A 17,902-nucleotide genomic window follows, 5' to 3' on the forward strand; every position below is an offset into this window, starting at 1 on the left:
TCCATGAAACTAATTTTGGGAGGAGCCTAGTTTATAGTTAAACTTTGAAACTTTGATCTCTGGCTGGGCGCAGTGGCTCACACCTGTAATCCCAGCAGTTTGGGAAGCTGAGGCAAGCAGATCACTTGAGTCCAGGAGTTTGAGACCAGCCTGGGAAACATAGCAAAACTCTGTCTCTACAAAAATTACAAAAAATAGCCGAGCATGGTGGAGTGTGCCTGTAATCCCAGCTACTAAGGAGGCTGAGGTGGGAGGATCACTTGAGCCTGGGAGGTCTAGGTTGCAGTGAGCAGAGGTGTCACCAGTGCAATCCAGCCTGGGCAACAAAGTCTCAAAAACAAAAAAAAAAAAAACAAGAAAAGCCAAATAGTACCTCTTTTGTTTAATTGCATTTTCCTGATTATAAATGAGAGAACCAATTTTTTTTTTTTTTTTGAGACAGAATCTTGTTTGTTGCCCAGGCTGGAGTGCAGTGACACGATCTTGGCTCACTACAACCTCCACCTCCCGGGTTCAAGCAATTCTCCTGCCTCAGCCCTCCGAGTAGCAGGGACTACAGACACGTGCCACCACATCCAGCTAATTTTTGTATTTTTCATAGAAACGGGATTTCACCATGTTGGCCAGGCTGGTCTTAAACTCCTGACCTCATGATCCGCCCACCTCAGCCTCCCCAAGTGCTGGGATTAGAGGCATGAGCCACCACGCTGGGCCCAACATTTCCCTTCCCCCCTTCATAATATAGGTAAATGTGCTGATACAATGTAAAAAAAAAAATTGATTAAAAAAAGAAGTCCACAACTATAAATCAATCAAATATGAGCTTTGTCCTTTGTTATACGTTTACCCATTCAACCAGTACACATTGAACTGATATTTGCCAGGCCTGGTTTAAAAAGATGACTAAGATATTGTGTGGAGACAAAAATGAATCCAGCTAATTATAAGGCAGTGAGCTAACTGCTATAATAGACATAGGTTCACAATGCATGCCTGGAAAAATAGCATTCATCCTTCAAGAGTCCTTCCTATTTCTGCAAAGTAATAACAACTAGCATTGATTGCTTGTTCTGACCTATTCACTGTGCTAAATGTGTCACATGAATGATCTCAACTGACCTTCATAACAACCTTAAGAGGTAGTTCTTATTATTTTCTCCATTTCATAGATGAAGGAACTGAGGCAGAGAGAAGTTAAGTAGTTTTTTTAAGGTTGTGGCAGGACTCGGATTTGAAGACAAGCAATCTGACTTCAGAGCCTGTGATCTTAGGTACTTATACTATTCCACCTCCTTAATCTATTCTGTTTACCTCCCCTTCCTCTTTCCATGCAAAATCAGAAGACAGTATTTTGTGGTATCATAGCATCCCAGGAATACCTCTATTGGAGATTCTACTGTTTTGAACTATTATGTTCCAGTGACTGTCTCCTTTAGAAAAGGGATGTATTATTCTTTTTTAGACTGCATAGCAAGTAGTAGGTGTTCAATAATGTCACCAAGGATAAAATAAGTGATTAAAAATGTGATTATTTCAACCACCTTGAAGGAGGACAAACTGTTCATGGCAAGCAAGCAGGCCAGGCTGTAAAAGGTGCATTTATTCTTGTTCAAGAGGCCTCATGGAGCCCAGGATACCTAGAGAGCAGATATTCACGAAAGGGGTGAAAGGACTAGGAGAAAGAGAGGCAAGGGGCTGCTGGAGTTGACAGATTTTCTTTCCTGTAGGTGATGGGATGGATTTGAAGGACAGTGATCTGTAGGAAATTCATAGACTGCTCTGTGTATTTGTTCTCACACTTAAAAATGTAACCAGCTGGGCACGGTGGCTCACGCCTATAATCCCAGCACTTTGGGAGGCCGAGGTGGGCAGATTGCCTCAGGTTAGGATTTCGAGACTGGCCTGGCCAACATGGTGAAACCCCGTCTCTACCAAAAACACAAAAATTAACCTGGTGTGGTGGTGCGAGCCTGTGATCCCAGCTACCCGAGAGGCTGAGCCAAGAGAATCGCTTGAACTCAGGAGGCGGAAGTTGCAGTGAGCCCAGGTCTCGCCACCGCACTCCAGCCTGGGCAACAGAGCGAGACTCCTGCTCAAAAAAAAAGTGTCTAACCTTAGAAGGGCTTAAGTAGTATTTTGATGCACCCAAGAGCAGAACTCTAGAGAATTCTTTCAAAAGTAACTTTTAAGGAAATGTCAGCCTCTTATAAAATATCTGCCCAAGTAACTTGGAAACCCTTTCTTTGAGAAAATGAACCACATCAAACATGTACTGAGATCGTCAAGTGCACTTTAAGCTCATTTTTGCTGGAAGGGAAATCTCACTTGTACCCTTCTTCAAAACAAACATGTGTAGACTCTGATCTAACTGTCTAAATTTTGTTGCTGTTACCTTTAATTTTTTTTCCTTTGTGAAGGGAATAGAATTTTATCTGTATTATTTGTAAGGGCTTTTTTTCCCGGGAGATAAATGTGACATATGTCAGGAACTAGAGTTAATCTGGCCTAACATGGAACAAGGAGGGCTGGGGCTCAGAGGCATAAAGGACTTTATTTGTTCCTAAGATCAGTGCTTGAGATATTTTGCAGATCCTGAACCTGATGAATCAGCTGGCACCACCCAGATCGATTAACTGGCTCATCTGATCTTGTGGCCCCCACCCAGGAACTGACTCAGTACAAGAGGACAGCTTCCATACCCTACGATTTCATCTCCTGCCTAACCAATCACCACTCCTGACTCCCTGGCTTCCCCCCACCAACAAGTTGTCCTTAAAAACTCTGATCCCCGAATGCTCGGGGAGCCTGATCTGAGTAACAATAAAACTCCAGTCTCCTGCACAGCCTGCTCTGCATAAATTACTCTTTCTCTATTGTGATTCCCCTGTCTTGATAAACTGGCTCTGTCTAGGCAGCGGGCAAGGTGAATCCATTGGGCAGTTACAACTTTAGAATCCTCCCGAGGTGGGAGGATCATTTGAGGACAGGAGTTTGAGACCGGCCTGGGAAACATGGCAAGACCCCATCTCTATAAATAAATTAAATTAATGTGTTGGCAGGACCTTCTGGAAGCTTTAGGGGAAAATCCATTTCCTTGCCTTTTCTAGCTTCTACAGGCCCCCTACATTCCTTGGCTAAGGCCTTCTTCCACCTTCAAAACTAGCAATGGCTAGTCGAGTCTTTCTCATGCTGCATCAGTTGGCCACCGACTCTTCTTCTGCCCCTCTCTTCCACCTTTTTTGTATTTTTTAGTTTTTATTTTTTTGAGACAGAGTCTCACTCTGTTGCCCAGGCTGGAGTGCAATGGCGCAATCTTGGCTCACTGCAACTTCCGCCTCCCAGGTTCAAGCGATTCTCCCACCTCAGCCTCCCGAGTAGCTGGGCTTACAGGTGTGTGCTACCACTCCTGGCTAATTTTTTTATATATATTATATGAGATATAATATATTATATAATATATATAATATATTATATACAATATATCATATATATATTTTTTTTTTTTTGAGACGGAGTTTCACTCTTGTTGCACAGGCCGGAGTGCAATGGGGCAATCTTGGCTCACCGCAACCTCCACCTCCCGGGTTCAAGCTATTCTCCTGCCTCAGCCTCCCGAGTAGCTGGCATTATAGGCATGTGCCACCACGCTCGGCTGATTTTGTATTTTTAGTAGAGATGGGGTGTCTCCATGTTGGTCAGGCTGGTCTCGAACTCCCAACCTCAGGTGATCCACCCATCTCGGCTTCCCAAAGTGCTGGGATTATAGGAGTGAGCCACCGTACCTGGCCAATTTTTATATTTTTAGTAGAGATGGGTCTTCACCACATTGGCCAGGCTGATCTCAAACTGCTGACCTCAGGTGATCTGCCTGCCTGGGCCTCTCAAAGTGCTGGGATTACAGGTGTGACCCACTGCACCCAGCCATAAATACATCTTTAAAAGTGTAAGAGGCCAGGTGGTCAGGAGTTTGAGACCAGCCTGGCCAACATGGCGACACCCTGTCTCTACTAAAACTACAAAACTTAGCCGGGCATGGTGGTGCGTGCCTGTAGTCCCAGCTACTTAGGAGGCTGAGGTGGGAGAATTGCTTGAACCCAGGAGGCAGAGGTTCAGCAAGCCAAGATTGCACCATTGCACTCCAGTCTGGGTGACAGAGCGAGACTCTATCTCAAAAAAAAAAAAAAAAAAAAAAAAGATGTGTTGTTCACATTGAGCCTACCCAGAAGATACTCCAAATTAACTTCCCTATTTTAAGGACAAATGATTAGCAACTTTAATTCCATCTGCAACCTCAATTCTCCTTTTCCATGTAGTATAACATATTCACAGGTTCCCGGGATTTAGCATGTGCTTATATTTGGGGCTTAATTATTCTGCGTATCACAACTTCCAAAGTAGAACTATATTGTGCAAGATGGACATTCAAGCTACCAACAATGTTGAAAACTTAGATTTGTTCAGGACATTTATAGTCATTACACATTCTTTATGCCTGAAAGGTAAACCTTGTCCAGAAAGCATGAATAAATAAATTGGTATCCCTTTTTGTAGGATTCTTGGCTCAGGGCCAAAGGAGGTTTACAGTACTTTTTAGATTCTCACAGGTAAAGAAAAACAAAAACAAAAAACAAAACAAAACAAAACAAAAAAAACAAGCCAGGCACAGTGGCTCATGCTTGTAATGTAATGCCAACACTTTGGGAGGCCAAGGTGGGTAGATCATTTAAGCCCAGCAGCGTGGGCAACATGGCAAAACCCTGTCTCTACAAAAAATACGAAAACTAGCCAGGCATGGTGGCACTTGCCTGTAGTCCCAGCTACTCAGAAGGGTGAGGTGGGAGAATCACTTGAGCCAGGGAGGCAGAGGTTGCAGTGAGCTGAGATCGGGCCACTGCACTCCAGCCTGGGCAACAGAGCAAGGCCCTGTCTCCAAAAAAAACAAAATCAAACAAGAAAACAAGAGATATATAACACTATTGACCTACATAAATGTCTCTTTTGGAGGAGAGTAACAATATCCTAAAATCATTACTTTTGTGTCAAAACAATAAATGTTTACACTGGAGACAATAGAAAAAGCTGAGCATTCAAAGTTTTTTGTTTTTGAGACAGAGTTTTGCTCCTGTTGCCCAGTCTGGAGTGCAACGGTGCCATCTCAGCTCACTGCAACCTCTGTCTCCCTGGCTCGTGATCCTCCTGCCTCAGCCTCCCGAGCAGCTGAGATAACAGGCATGCGCCACCACACCCAGCTAATTTTTGTATTTTTAGTAGAGACGGGGTTTCACCATGTTGGCCAGGCTGGTCTCGAACTCCTGACCTCAGGTGATCCACCTGCCTCAGCCTCCCAAAGTGCTGGGATTACAGGCGTGAGCTTGGCCCCTTTTAAAGTGTTTTGTTTGTTTGTTTAGAGACAGTCTAGCTGTGTCACCCAGGATGAAGTGCAGTGGTGAGATCATGGCTTACTGCAGCCTCGAACTCCTTAACTCAAAGTATCCTCCCACTTCAGCCTATGAAGTAGCTTGTACTACCAGCATGCACCACCATACACAGCTATTTATTTTTATTTTTGTAGAGACGGAGTCTTGCCAGGTTGCCTGTCTCCAACTCCTAGGTTCATGTGATTCCCTTGCATTGGCCTCCCAAAATGCTGGGATTACAGGCATGAGCCACCTTGCCCAGTCTAAAGTTTTAAAAAACATTTAGTAAAGGAAATTTAAATTAAAAAAAAAAATTAGTTCAAGGCCAGGTGCGGTGGCTCTTGTCTGTAGTGGATCACTTGAGCCCAGGAGTTTAAGACTAGCTTGGGAACACTGCAAGATCCTGTCTCTACAAAAAAAATTTTTTTAATTAGCCAGCTGTGATGGCATGAGCCTGCAGTGCCAGCTACTTGGGAGGCTGATGTGGGAGGATCACTTGAGCCCTGGAGGCTGAGGCGGCAGTGAGCCGTGATGGTGCCACTGCACTCCAGCCTGGATGACAGAGTGAGACTGTCTCCAAAAAAATTGTTTTAGTTCAAGAGAATGGAAACAATGGTAGTGAGGAAAAGCAATGTTGTACCCCGAACTTTTCCTCAACAAAGAAAACAAATTGGCACAGTTATATTAGTTCACAAAGGTATTCCGAGTAGAAAAAAAATCTTTTTCATTTAATTTTATTCTTTTCTTACAGAATCGTTCAAAACAAGCCATGACTCCTCAGCAAAACAGCTCCATCAAGCGTCTCGCCAACCTCTCCCTTGGGGCTCAGTCAAGGGAATGAAAAAATGAGGCTAGACACCTGTCCCCAACGGAAAAACCAAGAACACACCTGGAGAGCAGCTCAGACAAAGGGAGCCAGGCGGGGAAAACAGTAATTGGAGAGGAGACCTTGCTTCCAGTCTGTTGCTGGTTTACAAGGTAAATCTATTCCTGAACGAAAGGGGTACAGGAGCAGCACCCGAAAACCCGGGCCAGGCTGTGGCAGGCCCGACGTCTTTCAGGCCCAGCTCCTAGCGTCGACGCTCCTCCTTCCAAAACGTTTCCCAGCAGGCCCTGCGCCCAGTTTGGATCAAGTGAGCCGCCTGAGATTGCCAAGCGTCCTGTGCGCATCTCATTAACGCATCTGCTTATTCATGCATTTATTCTTTTGCGGGGAAGAGGGTGGAGGGGAATGGTGTCTCACTCATTCTGTTGCTCAGGCTGGAGTGCAGGTGGGACGATCTCGGCTCACTGCAACCTCCGCCTCCCAGGTTCAAGCGATTCTTGTGCCTCAGCCTCCCAAGTAGTTGGGATTACAGGTGTACACCACCACGCCTGGGTAATTTTTGTATTTTTGGTGGAGACGGCGTTTCACCATGTTGGCCAGCCTGGTCTCGAACTCCTGACCCCCGGTGATCTATCCACCTTGGCCTCCCAAAGTGTAAGGATTACAGGAGTGATCCACAGCGCCCGGCCTTATGCATTTATTCTTATTGAGCACCTAACATGCTCTAAGCATTGGGGGCAAAAAAGTAAATGAGACATAACAGCACTTAACACACAGCATTTATTTGCACGGGTGTTGGCTTTCTAGCCCTCCAACGACTGCTTCTAGGTAGGAGCCCTCTTTCGTTTTTGCATCCTCCGAGTCTAGCACAGTGCCTGGCACTGACTAGGTGCTTTGTTAACAAAGGAATGACTTTAAAACGTATTTTTGATAGGGAGCTCGGTTCTCAAACCTGTAGCCCTACGTGGAGTAGGGGAGGCGGGAGAATGGGTGAACAGGCAGACACGAGGAGAATGGGAGACATGTTTGTATTAGGAGTGCTCACAGCAATCCACAGCTTCCCTGTGTTCCTCGTTCTCAAATAAGAGTAGGGGAGTCGAGGGCAGGATGGGGCAGCCCTCCCCGCGCGCAGGACGGCTGGGTTTGGGGGCTCCAGCCGGGAGTTCTCACTGCGCTCCCGAGCCCGCCTGCCCACCCGCGCCGCTCACCAGGTCAATGGCCATGACGTCCCGCAGAGCCACTACCCGCCGGATGGACTTGGGCGGGTTCTCGGTTAGGTAGACGAGCCGGTCGCTTAGCACCACGTACTTGAGGATGTGGTTCTCAGAGTCGGACACCACGATACATGGCTCGTAGGCGCGGACCGCGTCGTAGACCTCGGGCGGCAGATGCCGCCGCAGGAACACATCCAGGCGGCTGTTCCTGCGCGCGGGGAAGCCGGACGGCAAGGGGCTGGCCATGCGCGACGCCCGCAGCGGGGCGGAGTGCTGGAACTCGAGGCCCTCAGCTCACCCTCTCTCCCCGCCCCCGCGCTGGAACCCGCGCGCCACAAAGCCACCGGCCACGCGTCGCCTCCTCTCCCAGGCGCGGGGACCCGGGCCGCAACTGCAGGAATCGACGCTAGGTCGGCTTCCCTGGAGCGCCCTCCCCAGCCCTGTCCAGCCTCTCGATCTTTGTCCCAACCTCAGACGGCGATGGGCGGGGCAAGACGCTGGTCCTTCAGACCCGAGTTGATGGGCACCTCGGGCTAATCACCGCGAAGTCCCTTGCGGCAGAAGGGCGGTGGATTTTTAGGGTCTCTCCCGCCCGCCCCTCATGCCAGTCCCCACCACTGCCTACTCTGTTGCGGATCACACCATCCCATACAAACTTTATTGGTAATGGAAGCCAGTTTCAATCTGGTTTCCTGTTAGAAACTTGAAAGAGTTTAATTTACCGATTTATTTTTAACAACCCTAGAAACCTATTAAACCCAATCACACAGATTTAGCTTTTGGTTATAACATGGCCTGGCACAGCTTTATGATATTGTCGGAGTGTAAACATAGGTCTTCCTTCTCCAACCAGTGAGAAAGGGATTCTTTTTTTTTTTTTTTTTTTTTTTTTTTGAGACGGAGCTTTGCTCTTGTTGCCCAGGCTGGAGTGCAATGGCGCAATCTCGGCTCACCGCAACCTCCGCCTCCCGGGTTCAAGCGATTCTCCTACCTCAGCCTCCCAAGTAGCTGGAATTACAGGCATGCGCCACCACGCCCAGCTAATTTTGTATATTTTAGTAGAAACGGGGTTTCTACATGTTGGTCAGGCTGGTCTCCAACTCCCGACCTCAGGTAATCCGCCCGCCTCGGCCTCCCAAAGTGCTGGGATTACAGGCGTAAGTCACCTCGCCCAGCCTTTGAGAAAGGGATTCTTAACATGAATTGATGTGAGCACACCCAAACCAACCTAAGGGATATGGTTTTGTTTCCAATGCCCAGGACAATCTATGCAGGAAAAATGAATGGGTGATGCTGGCATCTTGAAAAGTTGAAGCTGATAGACTGAAGAATGCTGATTACATACCCTGAGGCTGCAGAGGAGTAAGTATTCCTTAGTTTTTACAGGCCAAGAATAACTTATTAATTAGGTTAGAGAAATGAGAAGGGCACAACAGAAATGCTCTAAGTCAGAAGTTCCATTTTTTATTTCGAATCCTAGAAAAGTTATTCTCTTCCCTGCCCCATTGACCCAAAAACCTGATAATGAAACCATATCGTTCATTGCTGTGGCTGCCAGCAATCCTGAATCAAATTTGATATTCTTTATATTCTCCCTTTCTACATATTTTACTATTGTATACTGTATGTTATAAGCAACTTCAAATCCCTTGTGGAAAGAAGGTATAAATATATTACAATCTATAAACAGATATTGTAGACCACACTGGTACAAAGGGAAAGAGAAATGTTTTGGTCTGGCTAAACTTTTTTTTTTTTTTTTGAGACAGAGTCTCGCTCTGTCACCCAGGCTGGAGTGCTGTGGCATGATATCAGCTCACTGCAGCCTCTGCCTCCTGGGTTCAAGCCATTCTCCTGCCACAGCCTCCCAAGTAGCTTGGACTACAGGTGTGCACCACCATGCCCTGCTAATTTTTTTTCTGTGTGTATTTTTAGTAGAGATGGGATTTCACCATGTTGGCCATGGCTTGTCTCCTGACTTCAAGTGATCTGCCTGCCTCGACCTCCCAAAGTGCTGGGAATACAGGCATGAACCACCGCCATGTAAGGGTCTGGCTAGACTTAAGTCTAAGATCACGTTAAGGAACTCAAGTGAGTAAAGAGAAGTGCCACCTGCTGGCAAAATCTTAAATGACCTAGTAGTTAAAGTTTTCTTAGGATCTCATCACACATCTGAGCCTTCCTAACTTCACAACTGGATGAAAAATGAATGAACTACAACATCCGTAGCAACCTTTATTGATAAAAGATGCCGCATGGCTATTTTCCTCCAAAATAAAGACTACTCATTATCTAAACCACTCTATATAGAGTTTGTTGCTTCAAACCAACAGAAAGGCAAAGGCCCTTCACCTCTGCTGAATAGCCACACCTCACAAAAGCAGCTGAAAGGCAAATGACTACAACATCAGAGGTGGAAAGTGAGGCCCACATAAGGGAAAGGCCTTACCTTAGTCTGCTATTTTGTGTCTCTCAGGCTTCCTACTTCATACTCACTTCCCAGGACTAAGAGAAACAGAATGACTGGACCAGGACCAAAAAAGACAGCACACCTGATATATCTGCCAAGAAGCCCATCTTGAATAAGCTTTTGGTGACAAGTGCACTAAGCTTAGCAAACATTAAAATGAAGCATAGGCTGGGTGTGGTGGCTCATGCCTGTAATCCCAGCACTTTGGGAGGCCGAGGCGGGTGGATCAGTTGAGGTCAGGAGTTTGAGACCAACCTGGCCAACATGGTGAAACCCCATCTCTACTAAAATTACAAAAAATTGGGTGTGGTGACACACGCCTGTAATCCTGGCTACTCGGGAGGCTGAGGCAGGAGAATTGCTTGAACCCGGGAAGTGGAGGTTGTAGTGAGCTGAGATTGCCCTACTCCACTCTGGCCTGGGCGACAGAGTGAGACTCCGTATCAATAATTTAAAAATAAATAAATAAATAAAATGAAGCACAGAAAGAAGGGAATTTGACTGGGAGATTGGTAGTCAAGGTGACTTCAGTTAAACTTTTAACTTTGTGGCACACAGAGAAGGCAATACAATGGTTTCCAGGCACTGTACAGTAGTGTTGCCAAGGTAACAGCAAAATTTCTATTGCAGGAAACGGATTTAAATATATAGGAAAGATCATTAGATTTGGAGTCAGGAGAACTAGATAAGGGCACTAACTCTGTTATCTATCAGACTTTTGGAAAGTCACAACCTTTCCGAGCCTCAGTTTCATCATCTATAAAATGTGAGGATCAAATGTGATGAATTATAAACTCTATGAGCACTATAGACATATGAAGCATTCACATTCCCTTATCTTTTGGTAAGCTTTACATCAATCCACGGCCCATAGGCCACATGCAGCCCAGGAAGGCTTTAAATGTGGCCCAACACAAATTCATAAACGTCTTAAAACATTATGAGTTTTTTTGTGATTTTTTTTTTAGCTCATCAGCTATCATTAGTATTAGTATATTTTATATGTGACCCAAGACAATTCCTCTTCCAATGTGGCCCAGGGAAGCCAAAAGCCTGGATACCCCTGTTTTACATGGTTAACCCAAATGCACCAAAGATAGGTACTCCCTCCTCATCTTGTAAGTTCATCCAAACTCAAGAAACATTTGGCAAAGGAAATCCTGCCATCAAGCACTTAATAGATGTTTCCTGATAAAATTATCAAAAGGAATGGGACATTACTTACCTGGACTAATGCTCAAATCCAGTCTCCTTGAATTTCATCAGAACAGTGGTCGTAGGTCCAGGGATGGTCAATTCAAATAATTCGAAGGACAGTAGTTATGAGCATAGAACTGTAGAGCCAGATGACCTGGGTTCAAATTCCAGCTCTCCTATTCAGTAGCTGAATGACCTATGCCTCAGTTTCCCCATCTATGAAATGGGGATAATAGTACCAACCCCCAAAGGGTTATTACGAGGATTTAAAAAGTTTCAATACTACCTAGAACAGGAACCTGGACTGGAGTAAATACTATATAAGCGTTTAAAGAACAAGTTCACTGGGCATGGTGGCTCACACCTGTAATCCCGGCACTTTGGGAGGCCCAAGTGGGTGGATCACATGAGGTCAGGAGTCCGAGACCAGCCTGGACAGCATGGTGAAACCCCATCTCTACCAAAAAATACAAAAATTAGCCAGTGTGGTGGCAGGCACCTGTAGTCCCAGCTACCTGGGAGGCTGAGGCACGAGAATCACTTGAACCCGGGAGGCAGAGGTTGCAGTGAGCCGAGATGGCACCACTGCACTCCAACCTGGGCAACGGAGTGAGACTCTGTCTTAAAAAATAAATAAATAAATAAAGAATAAGTTCAACAAGTATGTGATTTCCTGTTACATATATGGTCGTTCTGCTCCCTACCTACAAGGTAATATTAAATTCTTCTGATTGGATACAAGTCTAACTTTCTGAGATTGACCCAAGGCAAATTTTACCTTTTTTGGGTCACATTTTTAGTGGAAAAGAGACCAGTAGGTTAGGCCATGAGAACCATGTAAGGATTCCAAACTAGAAGTACTCTTCAATGGTTCTAGGGATCCCAAGTATTCCCATTCCCCCAACTTGAAACTAAGGACAGACAGTACACACAGTAAGATATTTAGAATATGTGGCATATAAATAGAACCTGACCTTTTTTTTTTTTTTTTTTTCTTGAGAAGGAGTTTCACTCTATCACCCAGGCTGGAGTGCAGTGGCGCAGTCTCGGCTCACTGCAATCTCCACCTCCCGGGTTCAAGCAATTCTCCTGCCTCAGCCTCCCGAGTAGCTAGGATTACAGGCATGCACCATCACGCCCGGCTAATTTTGTATTTTTAGTAGAGATGGAGTTTCTCCATGTTGAGGCTGGTCTCAAACTCCTGACCTCAGGTGATCCGCCTGCCTCAGCCTCCCAAAGTGCTGGGATTACAGGCGTGAGCCACCATGCCCAGCCCTAAACCTGACTTTTTAAAGGTGTCTCATTTAGGAATCTCTTAGTGCGTCAACTTAGTTGTTTTGTTTTTTGTTGTTGCTGTTGTTTTTTTTTTTTGTTTTTTGTTTTTTGTTTTTGAGACAGAGTTTCGCTCTTGTTGCCCAGGCTCGAGTGCAATCGTGCGATCTTGGCTCACTGCAACCTCTGCCTCACTGCAACCTCCACCTCCCAGGTTCAAGCAATTCTCCTGCCTCAGCCGCACAAGTAGCTGGGATTACAAGCATGCACCACCACACCTGGCTAATTTTTGTATTTTTAGTAGAGACGAGGTTTCTCCATGTTGGTCAGGCTGGTCTCGAACTCCTCACCTCAGGTGATCCACCTGCCTTGGCCTCCCAAAATGGTGGGATTACAGGCGTGAGCCACCGCGCTCAGCCCTGTACTTATTGTTAATGGATACTGACCATTTAAATATCTACTATTAGTAATCTACTATTAGTAATTAGATGACATAACAAAGGAAAGATGTCATTGTTATAAAAACCAGACAAATGATTTGGATTAATGTTTTCTTTCACTGAATAATACTCCAATGCTCTATTCTGCCTCTCAGGCTTCCTGCTGCACATACATGTACTTCCTGTAAGAGGAACTAATGGTTGGAATAGGACCAATAAAAGCAGCATTCCTGACCTGTTTTCCAACTTCTTTCTCCGCCAAGAAGCCCATTATGCATAAGCTTTTAGTGACAATGGCATTCGGCTTAAAGAACAATGAGATGAAACACACAAAGAGAATCTGACACAGAACTCAGTGGCTATCAGCTCATAATTATGTTCTTTTTGGTTCAACTCAATACATTTCACAAATATTTACTGAGAAATATTTATTAGCCATAAACAGAATCAGGATAACACTTAACTTTCAATCTTTAAAAATTGTCTAGTTTTGGCCGGGCATGGTGGCTCACACCTGTAATCTCAACACCTTGGGAGGCCGAGGCAGATGGATCACGAGGTCAAGAGATCAAGACCATCCTGGCCAATATGGTGAAACTCCGTCTCTACTAAAAATACAAAAATTAGCTGGGTGTGTTGGCCCACGCCTGTAATCCCAGCTACTCAGGAGGCCGAGGCAGGAGAACTGCTTAAACCGGAAGGCGGAGGTTGCAGTGAGCCAACATCGCACCACCACACTCCAGCCTGGTGACAGAGCGAAACTCCATCTCAAAATAATAATAATAATGATAATAATTGTCTAGTTTTTTCTCAGGCAGCCAAGAAGATGGTGGACATTGAGACTGAGCATGCCTACCACAAGCAGCTGACCATCATTCAAAGCAAGAAGAGGGTCCTGCTAAAGGAAACTGACAAGGAGCAGCTCCTATGGTACTTACAAGAACATCAGTCTAGGCTTCAAGAGGTCCAAAGAGACGATTGAGGGCACCTACATTGACAGGGAATGCCTGTTCACTGGTAACATCTCCATCTGAGGGCAGATTCTGTATGGCATGGTGACCAAGATGGAGATGCAGAGGGCCACTGTCATCCACAGAAACTATCTCCACTACATCCACAAGTACAATTGCTTCGAGAAGTACCACAAGAACATGTCCATGCACCTGTTCCCCTGCTTCAGGATGTCCAGATCAGCAACATTGTCATGCTGGATAAGTGCCGGTCCCTGAGCAAGACGGTGTACTTCAATGTGCTCAAGGTCACCAAGGCCGCAGACATCAAGAAGCAATTCCAGAAGTTCTGAGGCTGAATGTCTGCCTGCTCCCCAAAATGAAATAAAGTTATTTTCTCATTCATACACACAAAAAATGACTAATAGGTAAGATAACCACACAAACTTAATACACAACAAAAACATATTAAAACATATCAATGCAATTAGAGATAAAAAAAAAAACAAGCAAGCTGTGTCAAAGATATGATCAAGCACAAGCCTGGTTGAGGACATCTGGAAAGACTTCATGAGGGAGGTAACATTCAATAAATGCTCAAAGAGTGAATGAAACAATTTCTTTTTTACCTTTTATTATAGGCAGTTTTTAAATTTTTTGGCCAGTTGTAGTGGCTAACACCTGTAATCCTAACACTTTGGGAGGCCGAGGCAGGTGAATAGCTTGAGCTCAGGAGTTCAAGACCAGCCTAGGCAGTATAGTGAGACCTCATCTTTACTAAAAAAAAGTTAGCTGGGCATGGTGTGCCCACCTGTAGTCCCAGCTACTCCAGAGGCTGAGGAGGGAGGATTGCTTGAGCCCAGGAGGCAGAGGTTGCAATGAGCAGAGACTGGACCACTGCACTCCAGTCTGGGTGACAAAGCAAAAAAGAAAGGTTTTTTTTTTTTTTAATTTTCTGATTATCAAAGTAGTACATGGTCACTGTACAGAATTTTTTTTTTTTTTTGAGACGGAGTCTCCCTCTGTCGCTCAGACTGGAGTGCAGTGGCATGATCTCGGCTCTCTGCAATCTCCGCCTCTTGGGTTCAAGCAATTCTCTGCCTCAGCCTCCTGAGTAGCTTGGATTACAGGCACCCACCACCACACACAGCTAATTTTTGTATTTTTAGTAGTGATGGGGTTTCACCATCTTGGCCAGGCTAGTCTTGAACTCCTGACCTCGTGATCCACTTGCCTCAGCCTCCCAAAGTGCTGGGATTACAGGCATGAGCCACCACACCCAGCTGAGAATTTTTAAAAATCCAAAAACTTATAGAAAAGAAACGTCTGGAAGCCCATGATCAAGGTGCTGGCAGATCCAGTGTCTTGTGAGGGCCTAATTTCTGGTTTGAAGATGGCTGTCTGTCTTCTTGTATCCTCACATGGTGGAAAGAGAGTCTCTAGCTCCTCTTACAAGGGCACTAATCCTATTCACGAGGGCTCCACTCTCATGACCTGATTACCTCTCAAAGGCCTCACCTCCAGATACCATACAGTGAGTTAGGGTTTCAACATATAAATTTTGGGGAGACACACTCATTTAGTCCATTGCAGACAGGTTAGAGTTGAGGTGCTGGTGAGACATGCAGGCATCTGTGAATGCAAGTTGGCAGTACAGAATATTAAGACCAGAAGTACAGAACTAGAAGTCATCTTCATAGAATTGCGTGTTGAAACTGCAGAAATAGATAATTTACTAAGGGAGCAGGTGTAGGCAAAGGAAAACCAGATGGCGAAGAACAAAGGCCTGGGGAAGAAAACATGTTAAGGAAGCAAAAGGATATGGTGAGGAAGACAAAGAGGAATGGTCAAAAAAGTAAAAGGAGTTTAAGAATAATATAGGGTCAGAAGTCAAAAGAGAAGAGAATTCTGAAGAGGAAGGAAATAGTCAACAGAGAAGTTGAAAGAAAAGAATAAATGAATAAAAATGGTCCCACGACTGGAAAATTTGTAGGAGTTTTAGTTGAGTGACTTGGGAGTGAAAAAACAGATGACAAAAGGTGAAGGAAAGGAAGAGTACGTACAGGAAACAAATGTGGTGTACTGGAGGCAAGAAATCTTGAATCAAGAATCCAAGGTTCTAGTCTACCATTTACCAATTATGTAACTTGGGATACATTCCTTAAAATAGATCTACCTTAGTTTCCTCATCTGTAAATTTAAAATGGTGATGATGATACCTGCTCCATCCCTACAATGTTAGAGGAACAAATTAGAAGATACATGGAGGCATGGTGAAAACCATAATGGACCACATATACAAATGTTATCTATCATAATTTCTTCAAGTACTTCAGCAATTGAAAGAAAAGGGAGACATGGGACAGGTACAAATAAAGTTTTGTCATTATAAGAAAGGGCCTTCTGAGCATATTTATAGGAAGAACAGACTTAGTACTATAGTTCTACACTGTCATCAATCCTAATGGACCTTCATTTGAGAGATAGGTTAGTGGCACACACTCTAGAGTCAGACTATGTGTGTTTCAATACCAGCTCTTTTTTTAATTTTTTTATTTGTATTTCAATGACTACAAATGAATCCCAGTTCAGCTAGTTAACTTCTATGCACTCCAGTTTCCTTGTCTATAAAATGAGGATAATAATAGTATCTACCTCCATAGAGTTGTTGTGAGGATTGATGTATAAACACTTTAAAACTGTGTTTGACGGCCAGGCACGGTGGCTCATGCCTGTAATCTCAACACTTTAGGAGGCCAAGGCTGGCAGATCACTTGAGGTTAGGAGTTCGAGACCAGCCTGACCAACATGGAGAAACCCCATCTTTACTAAAAATACAAAATTAGCCGGGCGTGGTGGCACATCCCTGTAGTCCCAGCTACTCGGGAGGTTGAGGCAGGAGAATCACTTGAACCTGGGAGGCAGAGGTTGCGGTGAGCCGAGATTGCGCCATTGTATTCCAGCCTGGGCAACAAGAGCGAAACTCTGTCTCAAAAACAAAAACAAAAACACAAAAAACAAAAAAAACTGTGTTTGGCACACATGCTCAAAAATGTTGGCAATTAATACATAAAAGCATTGTCATATGCAAGCATACATGCTTTATGTTAAAATTGAAACTACCATTACAAAATTATAACCAAGACAGTGAAAGAGATCTGATCTAACCAACTCCATTTTGCTTCTAAACTCCAAGCTGTCCTTGTTCATTCCTGGGCATAGGCTGAACTAACTTTGGGAGGATCTTAGTTTAGAGTTTATAGTTTAAAACAAAGACAATAACAGCCTCTTCCCAAAACACCCTTCTTACCTGGGGACTAGACTACCTTCGTAGGACTAACAAATTAGCCATAAGATTAGAAATTATTGTTTAGGAGTCATGGAGCTAGAGGCTACAAGATTCTGATCCTCCCCAAATTGTTCCTGGGGATAACATCACTATTGTAAAACCTAAGATCAGTGCTTGAGATATTTTGCAGACCCTGTAATTGATAGATCAGCTGGCACCACCCAGATCAATAAACTGGGTCATCTGATCTTGTGGCCGCCACCCAGGAACTGACTCAGTGCGCAGGAGGACAGCTTCAACTCTCTATGATTTCATCTCTGATCCAACCAATCAGCACTCTCGATTCACTGACCTTCCCTCACCCATCAAATCATCCTTAAACACTCTGATCCCTGAATGCTCAGGGAGACTGATTTGAATAATAATAAAATCTCCCATACAGGGTCTCCCATACAGGGCGCTCTATGTGAATTACTCTTTCTCTATTGAGATTCCCCTGTCTTGATAAATTGGCTCTGTCTAGGCAGCAGGGAGCCTTTTGGGCAGCTACAAAAGGAGCCTTTTGGGCAGCTACAAAATGATAGTGTTATTTGTCAACATGTTGATGACTAGCATTTTCATCTGAGATGAGAAACTGCCCATCCCTTCATGGACGGAGGAGGCAGAATATGGAATGGTCAAATGTAATACCTCTCTCAGGTCCTCTTCAGTTGGATTCCACCAAGTGCTTCTTTACTTGTTCTTGTTGTTGTTGTTGTTGTTGTGGTTGTTGTGGTTGTTGAGATGAAGTCTCACTCTGTTGCCCAAGCTGGAGTGCAGTGGTGCGA

The 17,902-nt window shown here is 44.7% G+C and overlaps 1 protein-coding gene and 1 pseudogene across 6 annotated transcripts in view; one reads left to right on the plus strand and one right to left on the minus strand.

Annotated features, from left to right (window-relative positions):
• C10H12orf56 (chromosome 10 C12orf56 homolog) overlaps positions 1-7,793 on the minus strand; it is a 118,429-nt gene extending 110,636 nt beyond the window's left edge. For 4 of the 6 annotated variants that reach the window (XM_054442277.2, XM_054442280.2, XM_054442283.2 and 1 more), the window contains exon 1: positions 7,452-7,769. In XM_054442277.2, the coding sequence (XP_054298252.1) occupies positions 7,452-7,703 (252 nt within the window). In that variant the 5' untranslated portion in view covers positions 7,704-7,769. Of the gene's footprint in view, positions 1-7,451 lie in introns of all 6 variants that reach the window. The other 2 variants (XM_054442275.2, XM_054442278.2) reach the window with 2 other exon arrangements.
• On the plus strand, positions 7,569-14,219 carry LOC129009417 (small ribosomal subunit protein uS17-like; annotated as a pseudogene).
• Positions 14,220-17,902: the final 3,683 nt, after the last annotated feature.

Source organism: Pongo pygmaeus, chromosome 10 (genome assembly GCF_028885625.2).
Source record: "Pongo pygmaeus isolate AG05252 chromosome 10, NHGRI_mPonPyg2-v2.0_pri, whole genome shotgun sequence".
Lineage (NCBI taxonomy): Eukaryota > Metazoa > Chordata > Mammalia > Primates > Hominidae > Pongo > Pongo pygmaeus.